Raw genomic sequence first — 23,722 nt, 5'->3', positions numbered from 1 at the left:
GTGTGTGTCAGTTCTGGGCCTGCACCACAGCGTGTGTGTGTGTGTCAGTTCTGGGCCTGCACCACAGCGTGTGTGTGTGTGTCAGTTCTGGGCCTGCACCACAGCGTGTGTGTGTGTGTGTCAGTTCTGGGCCTGCACCACAGCATGTGTGTGTGTCAGGTTCAAGTCTGGGTTGGCACCACTGTTACACCAGCACTAGATCAGTCCCTCATATCTGAGTTTTATGGGTTCTGGTGCCATGTGCTCAGAGGTTTGGGACGCCCAACATCCCATCTCCTTCCTGATTCCACACCTGAACCGCCTCACCTGACACGTCTGGACGGGGACCAGACCCATGAAAACACCAATCACATCCAAAGAGTGGTTATTGGTTCTAGGTTATTGTCTAACGCGTCAGCTGTAGCTTGGATCTAAAGTGGGAATTAAGATCGATGATGATGAGAATACATGAAATCAAATTTTTAAAGGAAATGATTCCCTCTATCAACATGTGGAAGCGCAGCTACAGACAGACGGACGGCCGGCCGACATGAAAGCAGCTTTAGATCACCAGATTTTATACTGGGGGAGAAATGTTAAGTATGATTGAAGAGACGTGAGGGAAGCAGAGAGAAAGAGCTACATCAGCCTGAGTTGGAGGCTTTAGCATTAACGACACGCACGGCACCAAAAACGAGCCCGCGGGTCCACCGGGCCTCAGTAATACGGCTGTGTCCTCACGCTGGGAGAGATCACCTGACTGGTCTGGGCTCTGTGGGTTAGCATGGACTCCACCAGACGACTGACGGGGGAGAAAAGTGCTTCCCTTTGTTCTGAAACCTGAAATCTCAGGTTTCAGCACCGACACCTTCCCTTTGTGCAAATCCGGCCCACACAGGTTGGGGTTAGAACCCTCTGCAGCCACCTTCACCCGATTTCACAGTTGAACATTTGCTTCTGAAATGATTTTGCTTTGTCTCATCAAAGAAATTGCTGCCGAGGACCGAGACCCCCCCCCCCCGTTCCCTTTCTGTCAGCCACCGGGCCCCAGCTTCCCCCTCGCTCTCCTCCAGACACTGTTGGAGCAGGAATTCTCGGATGGTTGGTTCATTGTCCACCCCTGCCTCCTCCTCCTCCAGGTTGTGCAGAAGCTCCTCCCACTGGCGCTTGTCCGTCCCCGTCTGCCAGGACAGTCGAACCATCACCTGCGCCAGAGGCAGCAGGAGGGGGTGTGGCCTGTTGGAGGAGAAATGGAACGCATCTGCACTCAGACTCAGAGCCTGGGGCTCCTCTTGGGGGCGTCGGGGCGAATTCCCCCAGCTGCGCAGCCTCGGAGCAGGGATGACGGCGCAGAGGGCGTGTTGGCAGTGATCCCGGGCCTCCTCCAGCTGCTCCACCTCCTGAAAACAGCTCAGCAGAGCCACCAGGGTGTAGAGCCAATGGGAAGAGGTGGTTGGAGGCTGGTTGTCACAGAGAGCCGTCCAGCCAAGTTTCTGCTGCAGCCTCTTGGCGTTGAGCAGTGGCCCCAAGGCGTCCTGGTAGCGTTCCGCCCTGAACCAAAACAAAGCAACAACTGCTGAGTCAGACATTTGGGCAGAACCTCACGTAACGGTCACATGATCTCTTCCTGTGAAGGCACAGTTTAGATCTATATGGCCGGGTAGGCAGCACATCCTGACGCTGTCATCCTGTCGGCGGGTCACTGACGCCACGCTCTGACTGCTGAGGTACCGGAACCGCTCCAGCCTCGTTAGCGTCGCCATTCTGCCTGGGTTTCACCGCTCCAGAACCTCGGAGGTGACCCTCAACCTGAACCTGCTGCAGGAGTTATCGTGTGTTCACATGCACGCAGAGCCAGCGCTGCATGACAGACCTGATGTACGTCTGTCCTGCCTGCAGGTCCGGTAGGTAGAAGAACTGTCGCACGCAAAGCGCCCCCTGCAGCGCCGCCATGGAGCACAGGTGCGACAGGTACTGCTCAAAGGCACGGCTGCGCTTGCCGATGGTCTCTGCAGTGAAGTTGCTGCGCAGCTTCTTCCCTGCACACATCAGGAGCACAGACACCAGCTGCCGGGCCTGAAAACGGGTCCTGCGGAGCAGAATTTAGGAAGCCAAGCTTACGTGGGAAGTGGACACGCTCCATCTGCTCTCCGTGGTGACGGCACAGCCTGACGTGGAGCTTCTGGAATTCAGAGTAGCGCCGAGTAATGACGGCCGGCGTTTTATCGCTGCCACCGGCCTGGATCACATGGATGGTGTAAAGCTGACACACACACACACACACGCACAAACACACATTACGAGCTGAATTCCGCTGCTTTCAGATTTGAATGAGCTGCTCGAGATCGATCTGTGATTGGCTGATGCTTCGTTAAACGTGACAGCCTGGTTTGTGAACAGAAAAGAACGTTCCAAAGCCGCTCTTTCATTGAAAACAAATATGTGAAGGACGGAGGCCACTTGGTCACATGACCCAGCCGAACCTTTGTGGTTAAAGAGGAGACAATACAAACCCTCTGGACACCGGATAGAGAAGCGCAAACTCACCTTTGTGAAAGCGGAACCGTTCAACAAACCCTAACCCTAACCCTAACCCCGACTCAACACAGCCCAAATGCCTCCATATGACCCAAACCCTAACCCAACCCTAACCCTAACCCAACCCTAGCCCTAACCCTCTAACCCTAACCCAACCCTAATCCTAAACCTTAACCCAATCCTAAACCTAACCTAACCCAAACCTAACCCTAATCCAACCCAACCCTAACCTAATCCTAACCCAACCCTAATCCTAACCCTAACCCAACCCTAACCTAACCCTAACCTAACCCAATCCTAACCCTAACACAACCCTAATCCTAACCCAAACCCAAACCCAATCCTAGCCCTAACCCAAACCTAACCCTCTAACCCTAACCCTAACCCAATCCTAAACCTAACCCAACCCTAACCTAACCCAAATCCAATCCTAACCCCTAATCCTAACCCAACCCTAACCCAACCCAACCCCTTTCCCCAACCCTAACCCTAACCCCAACCCAACCCTAACCCCTTTCCCCAACCCTAACCCTAACCCCCGTTCCCCAACCCTTACCCCAACCCCCTTCCCTAACCCCTTTCCCTAACCCTAAACCTTAACCCTAACCCTAAACTGAACCCCTTTTCCCTACCCTTAACCCTAACCCCCAACCCTAACTCTTAAACCCAACCCCAAATCCACTTCTGACCCCAACCCTTCTACCAATCCTACAGCTTCTTTGAAATCCCACCTCCTTTCCCATCCCTAACCCTAACTCCACGGCTTCCTCAAATCCTAACCCTAAACCCAAACCACAACCCTGGTTGATTCTGCCCCCCCCCTAGTTTCTCCAGGACTGGTCTTGAGCCCAGACCAACAGCTGCTTTCCCCCCCCTAGGGGGGCCTTCATCCTCCGCAATCCCCTATCATTCCGATTAGTAGGCCAGTGCAAAAAAGTTTTATCCCAAACCCTGAACCCCAACCCTAACCCCTAACCAAACCCTAACCCTAACCCAACCCTAACCCCAACACAATCCTAACCCATCCCTAATCCTAACCCAACCCAAACCCTAACCCTAACCCAATCTGCATCCCGTGAGATGATGTGAAAATGGCGCCTCCTCACAGAGCGCCACATGTTTCCGGAGCCACTCACCACGTATTTGGAGGCGCCGTCTCTCATGATGCTGGCGTCAGTCACCTCGAACAGCAGGCTGTCCGTCGCCCTCCTCCCTGTGGGAGAGGGACTCACCTCGCTGCCTCCACATGCAGTCCTCCAGGAGTCCCGAGTGCTGGGGGGACCGGAGGGGCTGGTGTCTACACAGGATAGGGTGGTGGTTCTATTAATGACCTTTATCCTAATTGACCTCAGCCCACCGAAATGGAACATGTTGGGCACCAAAGAACATGGAGCTGCTCGCTATCAGGGCCATGGCGGCACCTTGTAATCCAGGTAAAGCCACACCTGTGCTGCTGAGCCCCTCCTCCATCGACTCCCCGAGGATGTCCGAGTTGCTGTCCTGTCCGGACCCCTCGTCTTCGTCCTCTGCTCCTTCCTCCTGCCCACTGTCGAAGCACAGTTTCCCGCCAAGCCGGTCGGTGACACATTCCTCTTCCTCCTCCAGCTCCGCCTCCCAGCCATCCCCAGTCACCTCGGGCTCGGGTCCAACCGCCTCGCCGTCTTTAAACAGGGAGCGTTTCAAACGATGGAGCAGGCGGGAAGCCATGATGGAGTCTGGACCCTGCAGGAGGTGGACAATGATACTGAGAAACAGAATTAGCTCCTGGTCCCCATCGCTGCCGTGTCGCCATTTAACCTTCATTTAATCTTAAAGTACAAGCAGCCTCTGACCCGCCAGGCGATGGGACAGTAGGGCCCAGCTGAGAATGGTGGGGTGGAGGGGGATGAAACACGCTCCACCGCCATAAACAGTAGTTCTGTGCATTAGCATCAGTGTCTTTAAGTGGAAAAACAACTCGACACTTGCACCCGGCCAATGGCCAGAAGGCGAATATAGCAGAATCAACCACTCTCAGCTAGACTGGGTTCACCCAGAGCAGCTTAACCTCCAGCCTGAGGTCTCCTCACACATTAAAAACCACATAAAGAAGCAGGTCGAGCTCTGAAACGCGCGTTCACAGCTTGTATGAAGGATCTCTGCTGTTGCCTCGTGCAGGTTCTCTTCTGCTTTTTAAGTCACCGAATAGCGCCTAGTTATCGTCTTCCTCTTGACTGTGTTCTTGGTTCTTTAAAAAGATCTCATTTGAAATCATGAGTGGCTTAAAACGGAAGCTTGATCGTGTCACACCGAGGAAGCTCCGGTTTTCGAGTCACCGCTAAACGCACCACCCCGACTAGTTAACTAGCTGCAAACATTGACTGGTGGGTTCTAACCATATTTCCCTCCTACTGTATCCAGAGGCTTGGAATCATAGTGCTGATGAAAGGATGGAGCTGATTAGGAGAGTTCCAGTCCAACTTCCCCCCGCAGCATTGGCTGCTGGCTGCGAGCAGCGATACTCAGAAACCAGTGTGAACTGCGGAGATTTTCCACACAAGTGCGGACAAATCCGTTCCATTTTCAACTTTGACGCTCAGACGAGTCCCTGAAAGGAGGCTAAAGGCTAAAGGCTAAAACACATTAGCTCACTTTAGCACCCAAGCTAACTAACAGGTTGACAGCCTCGGAGCTCCCAACTACTGACCCCGGAACCCCGGACCGGAGTTTCACCTTATTCGCTCATGTCACTCCATATCAGTGGGCTGATCGATACCTGGGCCGGGCCAGGACCTCCAAGATGGCCAAATAACTGTTCCTGAAACTCCGCGGCGCTTCAGGCTGCGGGATAGGTGGCCCCGGTTCGGCTGGATGTCCCACAGTGACCGTTCAGGAAAAGCAGTACCGCATGTGAAGAGCAGGGGGCGCGCAGCCGCCGACCTCAGACACCGTCACAAGATTATTTAAACTCTAAAAGATAGATGAGATATTTTAAATAAATGTGCAGACCTGTACAGGAGATTCATGAAAAACCATTAAAAGTCACCGCCACCCTGATTTTTGGGGACACTCCAGAAAATGTAAGCATTAAAATAAATTTAAATGTGAAAATAGTTACCGGTTCTAAAGATGCATTTATGATTTTTTTTCTTTTTAAAATCTGTTGTTTTGTCACTCATATCTAGGTTACATGGCACCTGTTGCAACATGGCTCAAAGGTGCTTCGTTACATCAGTGCAGGCTTCCATCTGCATTTAACACCTCTTATTCCCTCAGTGGCTGCAGATTTTATTGGAATCTGGTAAAGAAGGGCAGAGTTCTGCCTCTTGGGATTTTAGCGCTGACAGGAAGCTTTTCAGGAAGAAACTTGATGGCAGCAAACTTCCTACAGGGCAAGACTGGTGTTTTAAATATGGTTCAATGGGCTCAGAGACAGAAACTTTGATATAATATATAATATATATTGGCTGATCTTAGTCAAAGCCAAAGATGGAACTTCGTATTGCTGCTTCTCTTTCAAACGCCCTGAATTCATGTGAGTTACAACTGGAAACAGAGCTCTCCCACAGGCCCTGAACGCAGCAGCAAAGGTGGGCGTGTCCAGCTGGTGTTAAACTGGAGCCACCAACAGGTTGGAGCCTCCACCTTCAGTGCAGGAACCAGGAAGCAGCTTCGGGAAATACAAGGTCGATCGTGTGCTCACCTGAACAGGTAAGAAAAGCAGCAGCTGCAGTCTTCTGTGCTGGGACTGGACCAGTATCATTTGCTGGTCTTCTCACTGGGTGTACGCTGGTTCCGGCTCCTTGTGAGGAGCACAAACCCTAAGTGCTCAGTCCTGGATCCATGGGTTGGGTTTTTACTGCAGCCACCAGAAAAGTGAACAGACGCGGTTTAAATCCTCGTCCTGTGGGTTTCCAGTTGTGTGTCCTGACCAGTCAGACATTACTCCTGGATCTGTGGTTGTGCTCATCAGAGAGAAGTTTTAATGAACTTCTGGGTGTTTGAGATGATGAGTGAGAGCTTTTCCTCAGGTGTGGAGGATCCTGAGAGCAACCATGTCAGTGAGAGTGACTGCTGCTGCTGCTGTTGCTGCTGCTGGTCATCAGTCAGCAACCATGGAGACATCCACATCTATGCTCTCGTGATGCACCCAACGTCTCAGGGTTGTTGTGCATGAGGTGGATTTTTGATGAATTTCCTCAAAAACCGCCGTGATAATGAAGGCTTGACATGCTCCTCTGTAACCATCCGCTCTCCTGCAGATGTTTCCTCAGTAAATGACATCAGTCGTTTAGTGACTGTCCTGCTGATTACATTCAAGTCTTAAAGTCTTCAGCACGGTCCAAGACTCTGTCCTGGGTTAGTCTGGAGGCGAGGTGCCACCCAGGTGGAGCAGCCACACCACATTCTCAAAGGCCAACGTATGTGATGAATGGCCCTGGATCCACCTGGCTGCTCTTGCATGTTCATCAACTTCCATTTTTATTCATCTTCAGTGCAAATAAAGTCAGTCAACTTCCTGCTTGTGTCTTAGAAACCTCAAATAAGCAACAAAACCAAAGGGTCGGCTCCTCGTCATGGGCTCAGGACCCAGACGGAGCGTGAGGAGCTCTAACCAGGACCATAAAGATGCCACTTTGTGTACCCCTAACTCTAACCCCTAACTCTAACCCCTAACCCCTAACCCTCACCCTAAACAAGATGCACCTCACTGACGTGGGAACAGCCCAGCTGCTTATTGTACTGGTTTGAAGTCACTCAACCAGTCGCACCAGTTTGAGGGCGGGTCTGGGAGCCACATGCGCTACACAAACTCCCAGCAGTGAACAGCCGCCACTCAACCATCGGTGTCGCCTGGTTTTAGCACGTGTCTGCTTTTAACGGCTGAAACTAACGAACTGGTGGTTATTCCAGAAGTTTACTAGCAGAAGAACCAAAATCTGTCAGCAGTCCACGGTTCTGATGCCTGACTGAGGCAGCAGGTTGCTGCTCTGGGACGAGGACTGCCGTGGATTTAACAGACGGGCCCCTTCAGGTCAGGACCTGTTCACTCTTGTCCCACAGACCAGTTTAACCTGTAGCACCGGTGGCGGTAAACATGAACTGAGGGATACGGAATGAAAAGCTAATTTCTGATCCTTTTCCCTCCTTGTTGGTGCTGTTTGTTTTTGGAAGTGTCCTGGGAGGGACGCGTCTCCGAGGGGACACGGCGTGCTCAGTTCTGTGGTGCGGCGTCGCCGTGCGCATATATCGATATTTTGTTTTTATGTTGGTGCATTTATGCCACATCCCTTCTCACGCAGACGCGGGTTTCTGATACACCTGCACCTTCTGGTCCCGTCTGATCCTTCTGTCCATCCCGTCCATGTCTGAGTGAGCAGACATTCTGGGGCCAAAGTCCCAATGTTGTCACGCTTGTTCTGTCCTTGTTTATTTTAAAATAAGCTGGTTAAAGTTGAGGATATGATCCGTTGGACTCGGTAGATGTTTGACCCACAGTCAGGATAAGCTTCCCTTCAAAGGTGGATGTAGTGGCGCTCAGGTGAATCAACAGTTACAGAGTTTGGCTCGATCCCACAGGTGGATTTCTGTCCCTCCACCAGGACCCTCTGTGTGGAGTTAAGGCTCCTCCTGACGTGGGAGGAGTAGAAGGAAAATATTGATTTAGAAGGTCTGGTCAACACCACCTGGAGGAATGTCGCTGGGTACTGAGCTCAGCATTGCTGCACTTGATCTTAGCATGGACGGTCTGTTCACCAGTGTTCCCTCATGTTCTCCTAGCATCTAGGCGTCACCTGTTCTGTCTTTTGTCCCCAGTCCAACCATGGCCTGGCGTCCTCGTTGTCTTTCTCTCCTCTTGCTGCTGGCCGTCATTGGACAGGCGGCATCACAATTCAGGATATGTGCCTACAACCTGCAGGAGTTCAACAAGATGAAGGCGTCAAACTACAGAGTGAAGAACTTGCTGATGCGGGTAAGAGACAATGTCTCAGACTGTCGTCAGAGTGTGTGTGTGTGTGCGTGTGCGTGTGCGTGTGTTACTCTACTCTACTCTACTCTACTCTACTCTACTCTACTCTACTCTACTCTACTCTACTCTACGTCTCCGTAGGTGTTGTCTCGGTGTCACATCTCTGTTCTCCAGGAAGTGATGGATCCTGATGGTAGCACCATGAAATCTCTGCTGGCCTCCCTCAACAGGTACAGTTCATCTCCTGACCTCTGCAGGGGTGAGAGGGGAAACTGTTTTCTACCACTAAACATCGTTAGGCCACAGAATTATCTTAACTTAATGATCTTAACTTCCACTGGGCCTGTTGTCTGGGTAGAAGAGCCACCTTCTGACGGACAGGTGCGTGTGCCCATGGAAGATGCAGCTCTGGTGCTCCTGTTGTGGCACCAGCACAGTTTTGACCTTTTCTGAAGTTGTTCTTAAGAAATCTCTCCATCACCCTTCTGGATGTACCACTGAATCGCATCAGTCTGAGCATCTGTCCTCTTCATTTGACCATTTCTCGTCTGGGCGTTTTGCTCACGAGCCCACGTGGAGGCCTGCTAACAGCCTTAGGAACAGGACAAGCCAGCATACAAAAATCTAGACAGGAAGCACAGGAGAGTTTGTGCAGGGACCCAGGAACAGGTGGCGTCACTCCTTGAGAGAATGTGGCTCCACAAGGCAGAGCCTCACTAATCACATGTAGCCTGGAGGGCAGCTGGGAGCTGCTGATCCCACCAAAGTTTCAGAGAGACAACAGAAACAGACTGAGGATATGGTGAGAGAAAGGAGCCAGAGAACATTGGTGGCCTTCCTGTGCAGAGGTGTGATGTCCCTGAGCAGAGGTGGTGGTGGAGAGAACCTGAGGCTGAACGGCTGAACGCTGGCTGGTGACGGAGGTGAAGGGGCACCACAGCTGCTTGGCGTGTGTGAAGGAAGAGAGCTTGATCTAGCTACAGCAAGGCAACGGGTCAAAGGTTAAAGGTCTCCCACTGAACAGATGGATCAGCTGATGACGTCAGGACATTATAGACGAGCACATCTGATACAACAGTGATGGTTTAGCGACACAACCTGCTGGTGTCGCTAAACCATCACTGTTGTATCAGGCACAAAACATCTAGAGGATTTTAAAGAAATGATGTAATTAGGTGCGCTTCCACTGCAGGAACAGGACCCGTTCTTCTTGATGGTCCTGTCTCCGCTGCGGGGTAGCACCCCCTTGGCTAGTTTAGAGCGCCGTGTCACTGTCAACCGCAGAAACCATAGCAAAAATAACCCATCAAGGAAGGAGGTAAAGACTCGGTCCAGCTCCAGGTAGCTACCCTGGAGCAGGACTCGGTTAGGCCCCTTCAAAGGTCCTGTAAATGGCCCTTCTGGGGAGGTTCCTGCAGTGGAAACGCGCCTGTTGTTCTCCTTGGTCCTAATTCCCTCTATGTGTCTGCCTCCAACAGCAACAGTGCGAGGTACAGTAGCCTTTACGATCATCTCCTCTATTAAACGTATATGGGGCTAATCATCACACCACCTGCAGCTTTAGTGGCGCCACTGTTTACGTGAGCATACATTTGCTTTAGTTTCACCTGATGCACCTGGAAGTTTGTGCAGCTCCATAATAGCCCCATAAACGTGTGGTCATTCCTTTCCATCATCGTTGCTTCTGTCTGTAATTCAGCACGACAGCAATAGTGAGAGCTGAATGTCAAACAAGTCTGTGTCCTCAGAACTGAGATGGCCCATCAGAAACACGTGGGTCCATCCAGGTGTGTCTGACTCAGGAGTGTGTGTTAGGACCTTTGCACCTGGAGCCGCTGGGGCTCATGGAGGTCCATCTTCAGTGCTGCCACTGCACAGCAGCTTCAGAAATAAGAACCATACGGCTCGATTTGGGTCACATCTCGGCTGTTCCAACACGTGCAGATTGACTAATCTCCTGACTTTGATGGTCCGTCATCACTTTTGAAACCAGGCTTTGTTCAGCAGGCAGCAGCTCTTTTTCCTTTTGTTGGGGTTTTTCTGCTGGCTTGTTGCATTCAGCTCTTCTTAGAGCTCCATCATGGTCCCGTCGTCTAACACCGCCGCCTGCTGGCGCTTCTAACATCTGATCATCATAATCTCAACGCTGCTGAGAGAATTCACTCATTTTCTGCATGTCTGACACTTGCTGTTGACATCAAGGCCTCCTTGTTCATGCCAGTCACACTGGTTTGATGTCGGGAGCGTTCTGGTGCACATTTGTAGTCAAAGTCAGTGGTACTTAAACCGATTGGCTGATTGGAGATAAAGTGGACACGACCGTCGCTGCAGAGACCAGCTGTGCTTACGACAGGTGTGTGTGAACACACACAGGTATGACCCCATGGACAGTGGAGCCGTTCCTCAGGGTGTTCCTGACCAAAAAAAACCCAATAAAACCCTCCCAAGTCACCCAACCTCTGGCTGTAGGCCTGTTGGGGTGTGTCCATAGTGAAGGAGCTCCCTGCTTCCATCAGTGGGCTAAACAAGGCCCAGTAACTGAGTGATATGACAGGAGTTCACCAGCTGCTGGTATTAGTTATGGGTCCCCTAACCCTAACCCATCAGAGAAGCCACAGCAGGTTCTCAAAGCTGCCCCTCGAACGCTGGGAGTAGGGCAGTAATGTAGCACGTCTGCCCGGGTGCACGATCAGCAGCTGCTCTCCTGTTTGTCTCTTGTGTTGAGGTATGAGGACCACCAGTACCAGATGGTGTCCAGCAAGCCTCTGGGAAACTCTCCCAACAGAATGCAGCAGTATGTGTTCATCTACAGGTGAGAGGATTCCCACGCAAATTCCAACAGATCCCTTCTCCTTTAACCGCTTTCCTCCCAACAGGAGCAGGGCTGCGAACGTGACGGGTCAGTTCCAGTACCAGAAAGCACAGACCTTCATTAGGGCGCCCTTCGCTGTCCAGTTCCAGAGTGGAAAGACAGGTAGAGCCAGAGAAGGTACGTCGGCTCATCAGAGCACCGCTTTACAAACTTCACTTCCTCTCTGACCCGCAGCCATTAAAAAGTTTGTGCTGGTGGCCGTGAACACTCAGCCCGAGCAGACGGTGCAGGAGATCGACAGGCTCCACGATGTGTTTCAAGCAGTCAGCAGCAAATTCAACAACAAGGTGACCATGAGGGTTTCATCCTGGATCCAAGATTCTGAGATAAGATAAAGCAATCCAGTCAAGCTAAGTGTGTGTGTGTGTGTGTGTGTGTGTGTGTGTGTGTGTGTGTGTGTGTGTGTGTGTGTGTGTGTGTGTGTGTGTGTGTGTGTGTGTGTGTGTGTGTGTGTGTGTGTGTGTGTGTGTGTGTGTGTGTGTGTGTGTGTGTGTGTGTGCGTGCGTGCGTGTGTGCGTGCGCAGAATGTAATGTTCCTGGGGAACTTTCATGCCGGCTGTGCCTACATGACTCGAGCCGACAAGAAAAGAATCCGACTGTTTAAGGATTTAAACTTTTCTTGGCTGATTGGAGATAAAGTGGACACGACCGTCGCTGCAGAGACCAGCTGTGCTTATGACAGGTGTGTGTGAACACACACGGGTACGACCCCGTGGACAGATCTGAACTCTGTCTGTTGCAGGATCGTCGTATATGGGAAAGGCCTGCTGAGGTCAGTCCAACCGTTCTCAGCCAAAGTCTTCAACATCAACAAGGCCTTCAAACTCCACAGAGACACGGTGGGTCATTGCCACTTCCTGGTGTGTTCACCTGTGAAGCCAGCAGCACCTGTTGCATTTAATGGATGTCTTAAGGATGCTCCTTTCAGGACGCGTGTCCAGGTTTTGACGGGGAAGTGGGATGTTTTAAAACTGGAAGAGCTTCCATGAACGCAGGTGGAAGTCAAACACCTCCACTTCCTGCCACCTGCGATGTGGTGTTGCGCTCTGCCTGAGCATGTGCACCTCGGGTCATGTGACTGGCCTCACCTGTATGACTGCTTTGGTGTCAGTTATGATGACATCATCATGCTGCTGTTTGGTGCTCAAACACACACACACTGATCCAGATGCTCTCCTGCTCTGTTCACATGTTGTCCAGATGTGGGACCCAGTGTGAACTTGGAAAGGTGTTTTGTCAGCTTGCTTCCGGTGTCTCAGACTTCTCCATCATCTGGTTCTCCCAGTCTGACTGTTTTCTTCCCTTCAGCTGTGAACGGTGACTTTGACTGTCCTCTGTCTCCCAGGTGCGGGCACTCAGTGAACACTTTCCCATCGAGGTGATGCTGAAGAGCTCCGCCCACCTCCTGCAGGCCTTGTCCCACCTGACCTTAATCGGCATCTCTGTCATCGTCTGCTCTTGCCTGCTGGCTCTGTGATCGTCTGCTCTTGTCTCCCACTCTGGAGGTTCTACAAAGGGAGCTGAGTGCTCTCAACAAATAAGTTATTGAAATGTAACACTGTTTATTTACACCACTTGATTGAACACTGAAATCTTAATTTTAGATGTAAGAACCATCCCCAGATATTTTAAGATTTGGATGGATCGATATTAAATCTAATGGCACAAATAAATAATATCTTTATGGATTAATTTTGATGACTAAATAATACATTTAGCATTTTTATTTGATTGACTCGCTGTTGGAGCAGGAACCTTAACTCTGTAGGAGGCCGTGAGGAAAAGTAGAACAACCTGGTGCCTTGCTCATGTCACAACTGTGTGCACGTGTTGATTGCTGCTGTTTTGTAACTTGATTACTGTCCATCTTTTATACTGTTATAAAGTTTGTGTTTATTAATCATTGGGGTGCTCTTTCTTGTACACGCTGCCAAAAACCTCCATAAAAATGCTGAAAACTTCACCTCCATGTGCTGTCACTTGTGAGGACTCATTTAGCTCCGTCAGATACTGTGAAAGACTCAGGAGAATGGCAAGTATGTACAGGAGTGTATATACATCCACTGAGTTACTATATGATCTGTACTACCCCCCCCACACACACACACACATACACACACTACTGGCTAGGACCCATCGACTAGAGAACAGCTCATGGCCACAGGGCCAACTGCGCCACCAGTGAGAGGCTGGCCTCTCCACTGAGCATCTTCTCAATAATTCAGATTCTAAATACTTGACTGAACCCAGAGGGAAAAAAATGAAAGAGCAGGTCACAAACATGATATGATAGAAGCAGACCTTCTAAAGTGAAAGTGTTTTGCAGACAGAGGAGGGAAAGATGGACCAATCTGCCTGTCAGATTGTTTAAGATACTCATTTATTCAGGCTGAGATCAGTCCAGAAACGGTCACACTGGCGTGGAGAGAGACAACAGTGGGGTTGGGAGGAAGCATGTGCGCTGAAACCCTGTTTGAGGATGGAGAAACAATGCAAACGAGCTCAGATATCTCTGGAGGGATCAAGGGCACTACAGTATGGTAACAGCAACATGTCTGTACTTGAGGACAGAAAGTGGCTGGAGGGGGAGTTTGCTGTGGCCCATGACACGTGCACGAGAGGATCGTGATGACCCCCATGCACATTTTTATTAGGCCCATGGAAACACATTTCCACACAAAGTGGGCAGTTAAAGTGGTAAAATTGTAGACTGTAAGTACAAATTGACATGATAAAATATGTATATCACTGTGAGCTATTCAAGACTATTGAAATAATCATCCAGTCACCATCGAATCATTCCAAGAAAGTTCTGCCAATTCAACAAATCGGTTAGGTTCTATATTTTAAAAAACGCTGACGATGATCTTGCTTCACGTACTGGAAGCTCCGTCCTTGCACGGATCGCCTGTGGGGGGCATCCTCCAGTCCACAAGGTGGCGGTAGTGTAGACCGAAAGCCTTTGGTCCTGGAAAACAGCGTCAGAGTGAGAGGTCTTGCCTGCCGCAGCTGCCTCCGGCCTCTTTAGGTAACGTGGCCTTAGCAGCGGAGAGCCCGCCGGAAGTGCAGCACCGTCCTCTGAATGAACACCACGCACACGCAGTTCCCCCGCCGCAACACTGTCAGTCTTTTCTACCGCGCTGTGCCCGTCAAGATCTCCGCTGAGGTACCATGTCCGAGGCAGAACAAATCCCGGCTCCGGCCCCAGTCCTGGACGCCCTCAACGGGACCAACGGGACCGACGCGCTCAACGCTACGGCGAAGTTTGTGGCCACCACGGAGGGAACGGCTCTGGCGTACGGCAGCCTAGTCGTAATGGCTCTCCTGCCCATTTTCTTCGGAGCCCTCCGGTCTGTCACCTGCTCCAAGTCCAAGGTAGAAGCGCTCGGCGCCCGCAGTCTTTGACCGTAGCGGCGGTTGGAGCTGCGACCCGGCTAACAGCTGCTCCGCCTCCGCACGGTTGTTTTAGCCGCTACAGGAGTTCAGTTCCAGCCCGCTCAGTCGGATCAGGCCGGTCAGTCGGATCACCTGTCCGATCAGTCGTATAACCTGTCCGATAAGGTCTTGAGCTCTGGCACAGATGACGTCATGGAGACACAGGAGACATCCGAAAGAAACAGTTTGGTTAGCTGGTTAATTAGGCAGCGGTGTTTGGGCCTGTGTGTGTGTGCGCCTGTGTGTGTGTGCGCGCGCGTGCCTGTGTGTGTCAGATTTTTGGACACGTGTTGGTTATCTGGGTGAAATAAATCAAAATTGGTTGGTCAACAGTTAATTTATGGGCTCTTTTACTTGAGGAACTCTGACTAAACAACCAAATGCACCTCACCAGAACCCTAACCCTCATTTGTTGACAAAGTAAAGCTTTAAAAAACAAAATAAAACTAAAACTAAAACAACCGCTACTAGCATATGGCAAAATAATGCAGTGAGATGGTGTTTTACACACACACACACACACACACACACACACACACACACACACACCCTGTGTGTTGATATAGACATGGCTCCTTTTCTCTTTTCATTGGTTTCCTGGAATTTAAATAAAGCAAATATAAAAGACAACGATTTCAGGTTGGAATTTAGCTGTTTTCATCTTGGAGCCTCTTTTTTAACGTGCTGTCTGAGCTCCGTGGCAGGTGGAGCACCTGTAGCTGGCAGCCTGGCTGTCTGAGTGGAGCCTTGTCATTGCTACTGGTGACTCTCTCACCCACACTCCCAGTCGCGGTTCAGACTGGATTCAACCCCCGATTGTGTCTTTCGGCTTGTCGTCGTCTTCTTCTCCCTCCCCCCCTTCCACCGCTCTAGCTGAATCAGGGTTTGCTAGTTCGATTCTCTTGTCACAGTTCAGCGCCAATGATGCTTTTCCTGCCTGATGACTGCTGTCTTTCTCTTTGTGTGCTCCCTCTCTGTCCCTCTGCCTGTCTCACCTCTGTCCTCCCCCCTGTGTGTTCGTTCTTTGTAGGAAGTTGGAGAGAGTGAGTTCGGCTCTGGCTTCAGAGTGAGTATTTGTGTGTTTGTTTGCAGCTCTAACGCGAGCGTTGATCGGGAGCTTCATCAGAGCTGGTTTGGAGAGTGATCTCATTAAGCATAACTCCAGATTTGCCCCAGATTGATGCCCCAGCAGGGACGTTGACAGTGTGACGGCAGCCCAAGTTTGGCAGCTTCGTGTTGGGTCAGAATCGTAGCTGTTGTAGTGGTTCCTGCTTCTGTCACAGGTTCTTCAGTCCAAAGCGGGTCAAATCTGGCCCTTGTCTCCTGAAATGCTAATCACACTTTGTTGGAAACGTTGGTGCACGTTGACGGTCCTCCGTCTCTGCTCCACTTGTCCATTGGACGTCTCCAAAGTCGCTAGTTCTGGAATCTCTCCAGGGTGGTGCTGGATTATTCAGCTACGTATCATCCTGAACAGAAATATCCTCCCATTTGGGTCAGCACTCCTCTCTTCGTCCTTCCTTCTGCCGTGGTGTCCTCTGTCCCGGTTTGTCTCTGTGGGGACCAGGAGGGGGATAATTTAGACGTCCTGGAGGACTTATTTGAGCGACACTGGGTCGATGAGCTCGCCTGTATCTGTGCGACGGGCGGAACCGCTCTGCTGACTTCAGATGTCTGATCGTTTGTTAGCTCCTTATTTTGGGTGGGCGGAGCCTCCCAAACACCGCCTCAGTAAATGTGACCCTGGAGCTGCCAGTGTGGGTGGGATGGCAGTCCTGTGGGTGGGATGGCGGTCCTGCGGGTGGAATGGCTGTCCTGCGGGTTTCGGCAGCCTTGTGGCGTGACGCTGACCCGGCGGTTGTGTCTCCTCCCAGAACGCCTCCGACATCCCCGAGACCATCACCAGTCGAGATGCCGCTCGCTTCCCCATCATTGCCAGCTGCACCCTGTTTGGCCTCTACCTCTTCTTTAAGGTACCGCCGGCGCCCCCTCAGGACACACGGGTGCTGGACCCAACAGGCTGAAACAGTGACATACACACGTTTGCTCGCAGGTGTTTTCTCAAGAATACGTCAACCTGTTGCTGTCCCTCTACTTCTTTGTTCTGGGGATCCTGGCTCTGTCTCACACCATGAGGTAAGGACGTCCTGCAAACGCATGAGGGACAAAAAGACCACCTCTCTTTTCTTCTGTCTTTCAGTCCCCTGATGGGCAGAATCTTCCCAGAATCCTTCCCTAACAAGCAGTACCAGCTGCTCTTCACTCAGTGCTCTGGAGAGTCCAGACAAGGTGAGTCTCGCGTGTCCCCGTGATAGTTGACGGCGGGGGGACGGTCTCATGTCCACTGGAGACCTGTGCTTTATGTCCTGTAACCTAACATGAATGGGTTATGGGCTGTAAACTGGTGACCAGTCAGCCAGAACTCAGTGAAACAAGATGGTGCTTTTTCTGGTTCTGAAGCTGAAATCTAAATGTTTGTCTGCAGAACTGCTCAATTATGAGTTTGACACCAAGAACTTGGTGAGTCTCATCATCAGCAGTGCTGTGGGGGTTTGGTACCTGCTCAAGAAGGTGGGTGGGACGCTCTTCCTGCACCACCCTGCTGCCTTCGGCCACGTCTGCCGCTGACTTCTCTTCTTTTGTGTCCTCGCAGCACTGGATAGCCAACAACCTGTTTGGGCTGGCGTTCGCCCTGAACGGCGTGGAGCTGCTCCACCTCAACAACGTCAGCACTGGCTGCATCCTGCTGTGGGGGCTGTTTGTCTACGATGTTTTCTGGGTAATTTAAGGTTGAAGGGGGTGGTCCAGCGTTATCGGCAGCCCTCTTAGCAACGCCTTTGTTTCTGCTGCTCAGGTATTCGGCACCAATGTCATGGTAACTGTTGCCAAGTCCTTTGAAGCCCCAATCAAACGTAACTATGTGCGATTGATCGACGTGATTTGATGACGATTGTCCTGGTTCACGCTTCCGCTCTGTCTCAGTGGTCTTCCCTCAGGACCTGCTGGAGAAAGGCCTGGGGGCCAGTAACTTTGCCATGTTGGGGCTGGGCGACATCGTCATTCCGGGTATTTTCATTGCCTTGCTGCTGCGCTTCGACGTCAGGTAACGCCGTCCTGTCCCCTCTTGTCCACGGCGTCCCCTCTTGTCCACGGCGTCCCCACCTGCCTCCTGACAGCCACTGATTTGTCTGTCTCCCGTAGCCTAAAGAAGAACAGCAGAACCTACTTCTACTCCAGTTTCCTGGCCTACATTTTCGGACTGGGCCTCACCATCTTCGTCATGCACACCTTCAAACACGCACAGGTGACATTACAGGAAGACGCGAGTGCATGGGAGCGTGACTCGGTCTGATGTGTCCATAACGTCCTGTCCATCCACAGCCCGCCCTGCTGTACCTGGTCCCGGCCTGCGTTGGCTTCCCCGTCATCGTAGCACTGTTTAAAGGAGAGCTGACGGAGATGTTCAGGTGAGTAACCACGGCAACCACATCGCCACGTAGTGCCCATCTGCCTTCACCGTCAAAGTCCTGTTTGATAGTGAAGAAATGGTTTTATCTCGTATCAAATCACTAAAGTTGAAGCTGAACAGTGGAGCAGTTGTGTAAAGGCTGCTGTGATTTGATCCTGAGATAAGTGACGGTAACCATGGAACCAGCCCCTAACTTTGAGGGACTCTGTCCATCTGTCCCCACGGTTTTCCTAATGGCTCCTCTTCATCACCACCATCTCCTCCTCCCGCTCCTGCTCCCTTCACCCTTATGCTTGTGGCCCTGCACCAACTATCAGTTCAAAAATACTCTTCTTTTTGTTTCTCCCCCTCTTCCTGTGGCTCCTCCCATAACCTTCTCTTTCCTGTCTTCTTTTCTTCCTGTCTTTCCATTTTTTTCCTGCTCCTCTTCCCTCCACCTCCCCTGTGGTTAGTTATGAGTCCTCACAGGAAGTTTTCCCTGGTTCTCCCAGACTCACTTCCTTTCCAACGGTCAGCGGCTCCCCTGCCAGCCTGGCCAGATCTATGGATGCTGTCTCTACGGTAACAGGCCCCTCCCCCTATCACCGCCGGCCACAGCCTTCTCCTCTTATGTAGAGGCTCCACCCCCTCTTTCCTCTTCTTTTCCTGTCTCATCTGGGCAGGTAATCCCAGCAGTCAGCCCTCCATCCTCACTTTGTAGGGTTAATATTGTAGCGTCACATTTATTTCATATGTTAAATTAAAACCAGAGCACCAGAGGTCGCAAACGCAGCCGTCCACAGTAGCCTCGACCGTCGCGTCCGCTGGTCCTGAGCCTCTGCATTCAGAGGCATCACTGTGGGGTTCCAGTCTGGTCCGAGATGCTGAATTGGTCTAATGTGAATGTAGGACTCCAAAGCATCGCTCATTGAGTGAGTGAGTGAGTTGACTCCGCCCCCTCTCCTTCCTCCGCAGTTACGAAGAGACACCACCTGAGGATGAAACTTCTAAAGAGGACTCGTCTGAACCGGAGAAAAAGGACCAATAGCGCCACCTGCTGCCTCCTGTCCGCCACCTTTCATCCAGCTTGCCGTCGCCACATTTCACTGAAGCCCCTCCCTCTCCCACTTGTCCAGCTTCCACTTTGTTGCTGGGGAAACGGAGCCAGTGAAGCCAATGTTTCTGTATCCGTTAAGCTTGGGAGGGCGGCTGGTCTCCATGGTAACAGCTGCTGCTGCTGCTGGCGGTGGTCTTCTCGACCCCGTGCCTACGAATATCACCTGGCTGCTATCACACTGGAACACATGCACTGTTCATGTGGCCTTGTGTGTGTGCATTTTAGTGTTTCAGAAAATCCAGCAAACGGGGATTTGCTGAAACGTCCCGCACTCACCTGTCCGTTTGTCCGTCTGCCCGCCAGATGTGCTTCCTCTTTGTTTTGCTTAATTCCATTTGCTTAATTGTTTATGGGTGCTGGGCTGCTTCGCTCTGCCTTGTTCTGACACCATCATTTTCCGTCTTAATTTGACTTTATCGGGCGACCGGCCAAAATCGACGGTCGCCAAGTTGAGTTTGTCAGCAGGTATAAACCAAAGGGACCAAATGTCGTCTTTGTTCGGACTCTGAAGGCCTCCGGACGGAGGCAGGTTAGTCCCACCTGTGCACGGTTGACCCAGTCTTAATGTTTTGGCCTGCAGAAGGAGGAGGAGGACATCTCAAACATTCATCCAGCACCCTTTGAGGATGGGCCGAGCCTCCTCGGCCTGTTGCTTTTGACTCGCGTGTTCTATTTTACATGTGGAATGCTCTTCCTCTTATGGCTTCCCAGTGATTTAAGAAATGAATCATTACTTTCACACATGAGCGATTGACTTCTTTAAAGCGACAGCAGCAGCTTTTATTTGACAGTTTTTATTGAAATAGAAACTAAAGTGAATGTTGGGGGATCCTGTTACTTGGACGTGGTGGTTGTCAAATGTGCGTTTTATATCGGCACTCGGTTTTAAGATGCAGACCAAGTCTCAGACGGGCATTAAAGGACTACTCTGGCAAAAGAAGAGATTTTAATGTTCAGTGAGTTGGACAAAATCCAGACACATTTGATGCCAAATCCTTTTCCCTTAATGCAGCTGGTTAAAATATGAATAATAATCCCATAATAGAGGTTTATACAGACTGGACTACTCATAACTGATCAATTTGATATTGCTGTATAGCTTTGCCGGACTGGCATTTTAATGTCCTTTTCTCCCAGTTTACATTCTGACTTCCCCCCTCTGGCTTTTCGATGTTGTACATCAATGTACAACTGATTTTTTATTTTTTTTTCTCGTTTCTGAATGTTATTTAAATTTGAAGTCTCTAATTAGCTATCACAAAAGAAGTGCCAGTGTGACTCTTCAGCCTGGCATTGTTCTGATCTATTCTTGTGTCGTACTCGTATTCCCAATTTCAGTATCCCTTCTTCATTTTCAATATCTTTCTTTGTCATCGTCTATTTTTGTTCCGGTCATTATTGGTCCGGAAATTTAGTTTTTTGTTTTGCAATAAAGTTCTGGTGTTTTGATCACCATATAGAGCAGCATAACCCTGAGTCCGTCTGGTTCTTGGTGACAAGAGTTACATCGTAGGGACACAATTCCTTTCACGACATCAGGACAAAAACGGTGGAAACTCGAACTGTGGCCTGTGCAGTTCCACCCCTGTCCGGGAGGCGGCGGTAGCGGGTTAATGAGGCCAACGAGGCAAAGGCAGCTGCTTCCGGAGTGGTGGCTCTGCTGCTCCGCTGCGTTCTGCTCCTTTGAGCTTTTTATACCAGTATGGGGGAAGCAGATGTGACGCTAAATCAGACGGACGAGAAGCCTCCAGATCCAGGCTTGGCCCCCGAGGAGGACTCGGTGGTCTGGAGCCACGAGGTGGAGGTCTGTCTCTTTCATGCGATGATCGGACACAAGCCCGTCGGTAAGAAGCTGCTAACTGCATTAGCACGTTAGCTGCTACAGAATGCTAACAGTTGAGCCCAGTGTTGCCTAAAGTGTTCATTCTTTCGGAGTAGAAGCCCAGTTTCTGGTGGTCCAGACAAATAGACCTTTTCACCACAGCCCTGTAGTTGATTTTAGGTTTTCTACGCTCGCTACGATGTCCTTTTAAATGAAAACTTGTGCATCCCTACCGAGCTGTAATTTGATTCAGTGGTTCATTCCACATCCATCCAACATCCCATAACGTGTCCTGAGGTTGTCTCGGCAGCCTAAAGGCATTTATGTATCTGCATCTGTTCATCTTCACACTCGCAGGCGTGAACCGCCACTTCCACATGATCTGTATTAGAGACAAGTTCAGTCAGAATATTGGACGCCAGGTGTCTTCCTCAGTCATCTGGGACCACCTGGGGACCATGTACGACATGCAGGCTCTGGTGAGGACACATCTCAGCACGCGCACACACACACACACACACACACACACACACACACACACACACACACACCGTGACTCAGTCTGTGTGTGTGTGTGTGTGATGCAGCACGAGTCGGAGATTTTGCCTTTTCCAAACACAGAGAGGAGCTTCTCGCTGCCGGATGACATCATCCAGGAGGTCAAAGAAGGTCAGTGGTGACGGCGTCTGTTTTTAATTTACTCGTCATTTACAGTTTGCTGTTTTACGGCTTCCAGCTCCAAGACGCATCGTCAAAAAGTGAATCAGGATGAGCAACTTATCCCCAAAGAGCCTATAATGAAGTGGAGGTTGCTGGACATCAGATTTCACTGTTTACCCTCTTGTCCAAATGGCAAACTGCATTGTTTCCTCATCAATCGACACTTGCAAGCTCAGGATGATTCCCAAAAAATTAAATCAGAAACTGAAATATCCCATGAATCTAAGTGTTCAGACTCTTGCACTCATGTAGGTCATTGAGGGACGGTCCCTTTCTGTTGAGATGTTCTTCGTCTTCATCCGAGTCATGTTGAGTTAAATGGATGGACCTTTGTGAAGGCACGCAACTGTTTGAATCAGACCTCCCAGCTCATATGGACCAAAGGATCTGAGAAAGCACAAATGCAGCAGGTCTTCTCTTCTGTTGGTGGCAGTGTTGAACGCTGGTGGACGTGAGAGCTTCCTCCTGTTTTCATGGCGCACCAGCGTCTGCTAAATTCACCTTTGTTTCATACATGACATGCAGGGAAGCTGGTCTCAGAGGACGAGATCAAAGAGGAGTTCAAAATGGAGCGAGAGCCTCCAGCAACGCACGAAGAAGGTAGAGCGCGTCTCCGACTGCATCACCCTTGCGTGAACGTGTGTGAAAGTCACTTCCGTTGTTTTCATGCCAGACAACAAACCATCTTGGTCTCTCCATCACAGGAAGTAACTCCTCTGTGAAGCTGTCGGAGCGGGCGAGCAACACCCGCGATAAGGAGAGGGAGCGAGACAAGGAGAAGGGAGGAGTCGGTGAGGGAGGAACCGCGGCGGGAGGAGGAGGAGGAGTGGGAAAGGAGGCAGAGAAGAGGAAGCGGAGTCGAACGGCTGACAAACTGCAGTCATCATCCAACCCTGCAAGTCCAGGAGGAGCAAAGAGGAGGCGCACCTGAGAGGAGAACTGGCAGACAGTGGGAACACAGACAGACAGTCGGACAGACGGAGAGAGAGACTGCTGCGTGCACACGTGAGCTCTGAGTTTGTCATCCGTCTGGCTGCAGCAGCAGGAAGTGTGAATGTCCTCGGGTTTTCCTGCACAGCTGGTGACGGTCATCTCTTCATTGTTTGTTCTTTTTGTAGGATAGTCTTGTAAACCAGCGCCGGTGCTGCCCCCTGCTGGTCGTTTTTATGATTGAAAGCCACCGTTTGGCTGGAATCTGTTTCATTGTGATGTATCATCACCACTCAACTGACCCTTATTTATTAATGCCTTTTCTCTCAAGCTAAGCTTGAACGCAGACCTTTGAGAAGAGCTTCCTGTTTCGTGTCTGTCAGACATCCGATTGCTGACGGCTCAGTTTCCAGTGCGTCATGATTTGTTTTCTACAGTTTATATCGTCCTGATTAGAAAAGGATTTGAACCCACTTCAAAACAGGTTAGATGAGGTCAAGTAAATGTCTGAATCCAAACATTTAAAAAAAAAAATCATTTCTTGGTTTAAGAGAGAAATGGGAAGGCTTACAGGGGGAAAGTAGTTATTAAAAACAACTGATGGGAAAATTCAGTTTCATTTTGTATTTAATGTTAGTTTCAGTCTTGTGATATGAGTTTGTATCAATCATCTACTTGAGGTCAACAGATGGAAATAAAAAGATCCAGTCACTTTTGTGTCGGCGCGTCGTCCTTCAGGGTCCTGTGGATGTGCTGGCGCGTCCACTTGGGGGCGCTGTTTCCTCGAGAACAGGAAAAGGAGCAGCCTCGTGATTAATGAGGTCCCTCTTTATTAAACAGCTGCGTGGTTGAAATAAAGCGTAGCGTTGTCGAGAAGAGGAAAAGCTGCAACTGAGCGGGATGAGTGTCAG

The 23,722-nt window shown here is 50.6% G+C and overlaps 4 protein-coding genes across 12 annotated transcripts; 3 read left to right on the top strand and 1 right to left on the bottom strand.

The window, feature by feature from the left end:
* Nucleotides 1–202: 202 nt before the first annotated feature.
* snx21 (sorting nexin family member 21) lies at nt 203–5,403 on the bottom strand. 2 transcript variants are annotated; one of them, XM_029833801.1, is made up of 6 exons: nt 5,230–5,403; nt 3,963–4,239; nt 3,654–3,814; nt 2,101–2,242; nt 1,853–2,018; nt 203–1,530 (listed from the first exon to the last, which is right to left on the bottom strand). In XM_029833801.1, exons 2-6 carry the CDS (start codon nt 4,222–4,224, stop codon nt 885–887), a joined length of 1,377 nt encoding a protein of 458 aa, XP_029689661.1. In that variant the 5' UTR covers nt 4,225–4,239; nt 5,230–5,403; the 3' UTR covers nt 203–884. The 2 variants fall into 2 exon arrangements, with proteins under 2 accessions (XP_029689661.1, XP_029689662.1); XM_029833802.1 differs by having other exon boundaries at nt 5,273–5,403.
* Nucleotides 5,404–5,824: 421 nt separating this feature from the next.
* On the top strand, nt 5,825–13,242 carry LOC101062143 (deoxyribonuclease-1-like 2). 5 transcript variants are annotated; one of them, XM_003978581.3, is made up of 10 exons: nt 5,825–6,207; nt 8,314–8,470; nt 8,609–8,697; nt 9,946–9,957; nt 11,193–11,279; nt 11,344–11,441; nt 11,514–11,626; nt 11,864–12,021; nt 12,082–12,178; nt 12,685–13,242. In XM_003978581.3, exons 2-10 carry the CDS (start codon nt 8,321–8,323, stop codon nt 12,814–12,816), a joined length of 936 nt encoding a protein of 311 aa, XP_003978630.2. In that variant the 5' UTR covers nt 5,825–6,207; nt 8,314–8,320; the 3' UTR covers nt 12,817–13,242. The 5 variants fall into 5 exon arrangements, with proteins under 5 accessions (XP_003978630.2, XP_011618221.1, XP_029689665.1 ...); XM_029833805.1 differs by lacking the exon at nt 5,825–6,207 and adding an exon at nt 7,302–7,531; XM_029833806.1 differs by lacking the exon at nt 5,825–6,207 and adding an exon at nt 8,004–8,201.
* Nucleotides 13,243–14,367: 1,125 nt separating this feature from the next.
* On the top strand, nt 14,368–20,806 carry hm13 (histocompatibility (minor) 13). 4 transcript variants are annotated; one of them, XM_029833803.1, is made up of 12 exons: nt 14,368–14,714; nt 15,805–15,840; nt 16,649–16,747; nt 16,828–16,910; nt 16,975–17,063; nt 17,260–17,345; nt 17,428–17,553; nt 17,629–17,686; nt 17,757–17,877; nt 17,976–18,078; nt 18,156–18,241; nt 18,696–19,167. In XM_029833803.1, exons 1-12 carry the CDS (start codon nt 14,511–14,513, stop codon nt 18,856–18,858), a joined length of 1,254 nt encoding a protein of 417 aa, XP_029689663.1. In that variant the 5' UTR covers nt 14,368–14,510; the 3' UTR covers nt 18,859–19,167. The 4 variants fall into 4 exon arrangements, with proteins under 4 accessions (XP_029689663.1, XP_029689664.1, XP_011618222.1 ...); XM_011619920.2 differs by lacking the exon at nt 18,696–19,167 and adding an exon at nt 19,198–20,806 and having other exon boundaries at nt 14,370–14,714; XM_029833804.1 differs by lacking the exon at nt 15,805–15,840 and having other exon boundaries at nt 14,369–14,714; nt 18,696–19,160.
* Nucleotides 20,807–20,922: 116 nt separating this feature from the next.
* On the top strand, nt 20,923–23,523 carry mrgbp (MRG/MORF4L binding protein). Its single transcript, XM_003978578.3, has 5 exons — nt 20,923–21,183; nt 21,519–21,640; nt 21,749–21,830; nt 22,407–22,481; nt 22,586–23,523. Exons 1-5 carry the CDS (start codon nt 21,042–21,044, stop codon nt 22,810–22,812), a joined length of 648 nt encoding a protein of 215 aa, XP_003978627.1. The 5' UTR covers nt 20,923–21,041; the 3' UTR covers nt 22,813–23,523.
* The last annotated feature ends 199 nt before the right edge of the window (nt 23,524–23,722 follow it).

Source organism: Takifugu rubripes, chromosome 3 (genome assembly GCF_901000725.2).
Source record: "Takifugu rubripes chromosome 3, fTakRub1.2, whole genome shotgun sequence".
NCBI classification, from domain to species: domain Eukaryota; kingdom Metazoa; phylum Chordata; class Actinopteri; order Tetraodontiformes; family Tetraodontidae; genus Takifugu; species Takifugu rubripes.
The sequence above is the reverse complement of the archived record's forward strand: the minus strand, read 5'-3'. Positions and strand labels throughout refer to the sequence as shown.

Bases quoted from the DNA above. Each gene is read 5' to 3' on its own strand.
- hm13 (XM_029833803.1), top strand. From the start codon at position 14,511: ATGTCCGAGGCAGAACAAATCCCGGCTCCGGCCCCAGTCCTGGACGCC. The intron at 17,064-17,259 runs GTGAGTCTCGCG...GTTTGTCTGCAG, and splicing joins CTCTGGAGAGTCCAGACAAG to AACTGCTCAATTATGAGTTT. The intron at 17,878-17,975 runs GTAACGCCGTCC...TGTCTCCCGTAG, and splicing joins CTGCTGCGCTTCGACGTCAG to CCTAAAGAAGAACAGCAGAA.
- LOC101062143 (XM_003978581.3), top strand. From the start codon at position 8,321: ATGGCCTGGCGTCCTCGTTGTCTTTCTCTCCTCTTGCTGCTGGCCGTC. The intron at 11,627-11,863 runs GTGACCATGAGG...GTGCGTGCGCAG, and splicing joins GCAGCAAATTCAACAACAAG to AATGTAATGTTCCTGGGGAA. The intron at 12,022-12,081 runs GTGTGTGTGAAC...TGTCTGTTGCAG, and splicing joins ACCAGCTGTGCTTATGACAG to GATCGTCGTATATGGGAAAG.
- mrgbp (XM_003978578.3), top strand. From the start codon at position 21,042: ATGGGGGAAGCAGATGTGACGCTAAATCAGACGGACGAGAAGCCTCCA. The intron at 21,831-22,406 runs GTCAGTGGTGAC...CATGACATGCAG, and splicing joins CATCCAGGAGGTCAAAGAAG to GGAAGCTGGTCTCAGAGGAC. The intron at 22,482-22,585 runs GTAGAGCGCGTC...TCTCCATCACAG, and splicing joins TCCAGCAACGCACGAAGAAG to GAAGTAACTCCTCTGTGAAG.
- snx21 (XM_029833801.1), bottom strand. From the start codon at position 4,224: ATGGCTTCCCGCCTGCTCCATCGTTTGAAACGCTCCCTGTTTAAAGAC. The intron at 2,243-3,653 runs GTGAGTGGCTCC...TGTGTGTGTCAG, and splicing joins ACGGCGCCTCCAAATACGTG to CTTTACACCATCCATGTGAT. The intron at 1,531-1,852 runs GTCTGTCATGCA...GTTTTGGTTCAG, and splicing joins GCAGGACAGACGTACATCAG to GGCGGAACGCTACCAGGACG.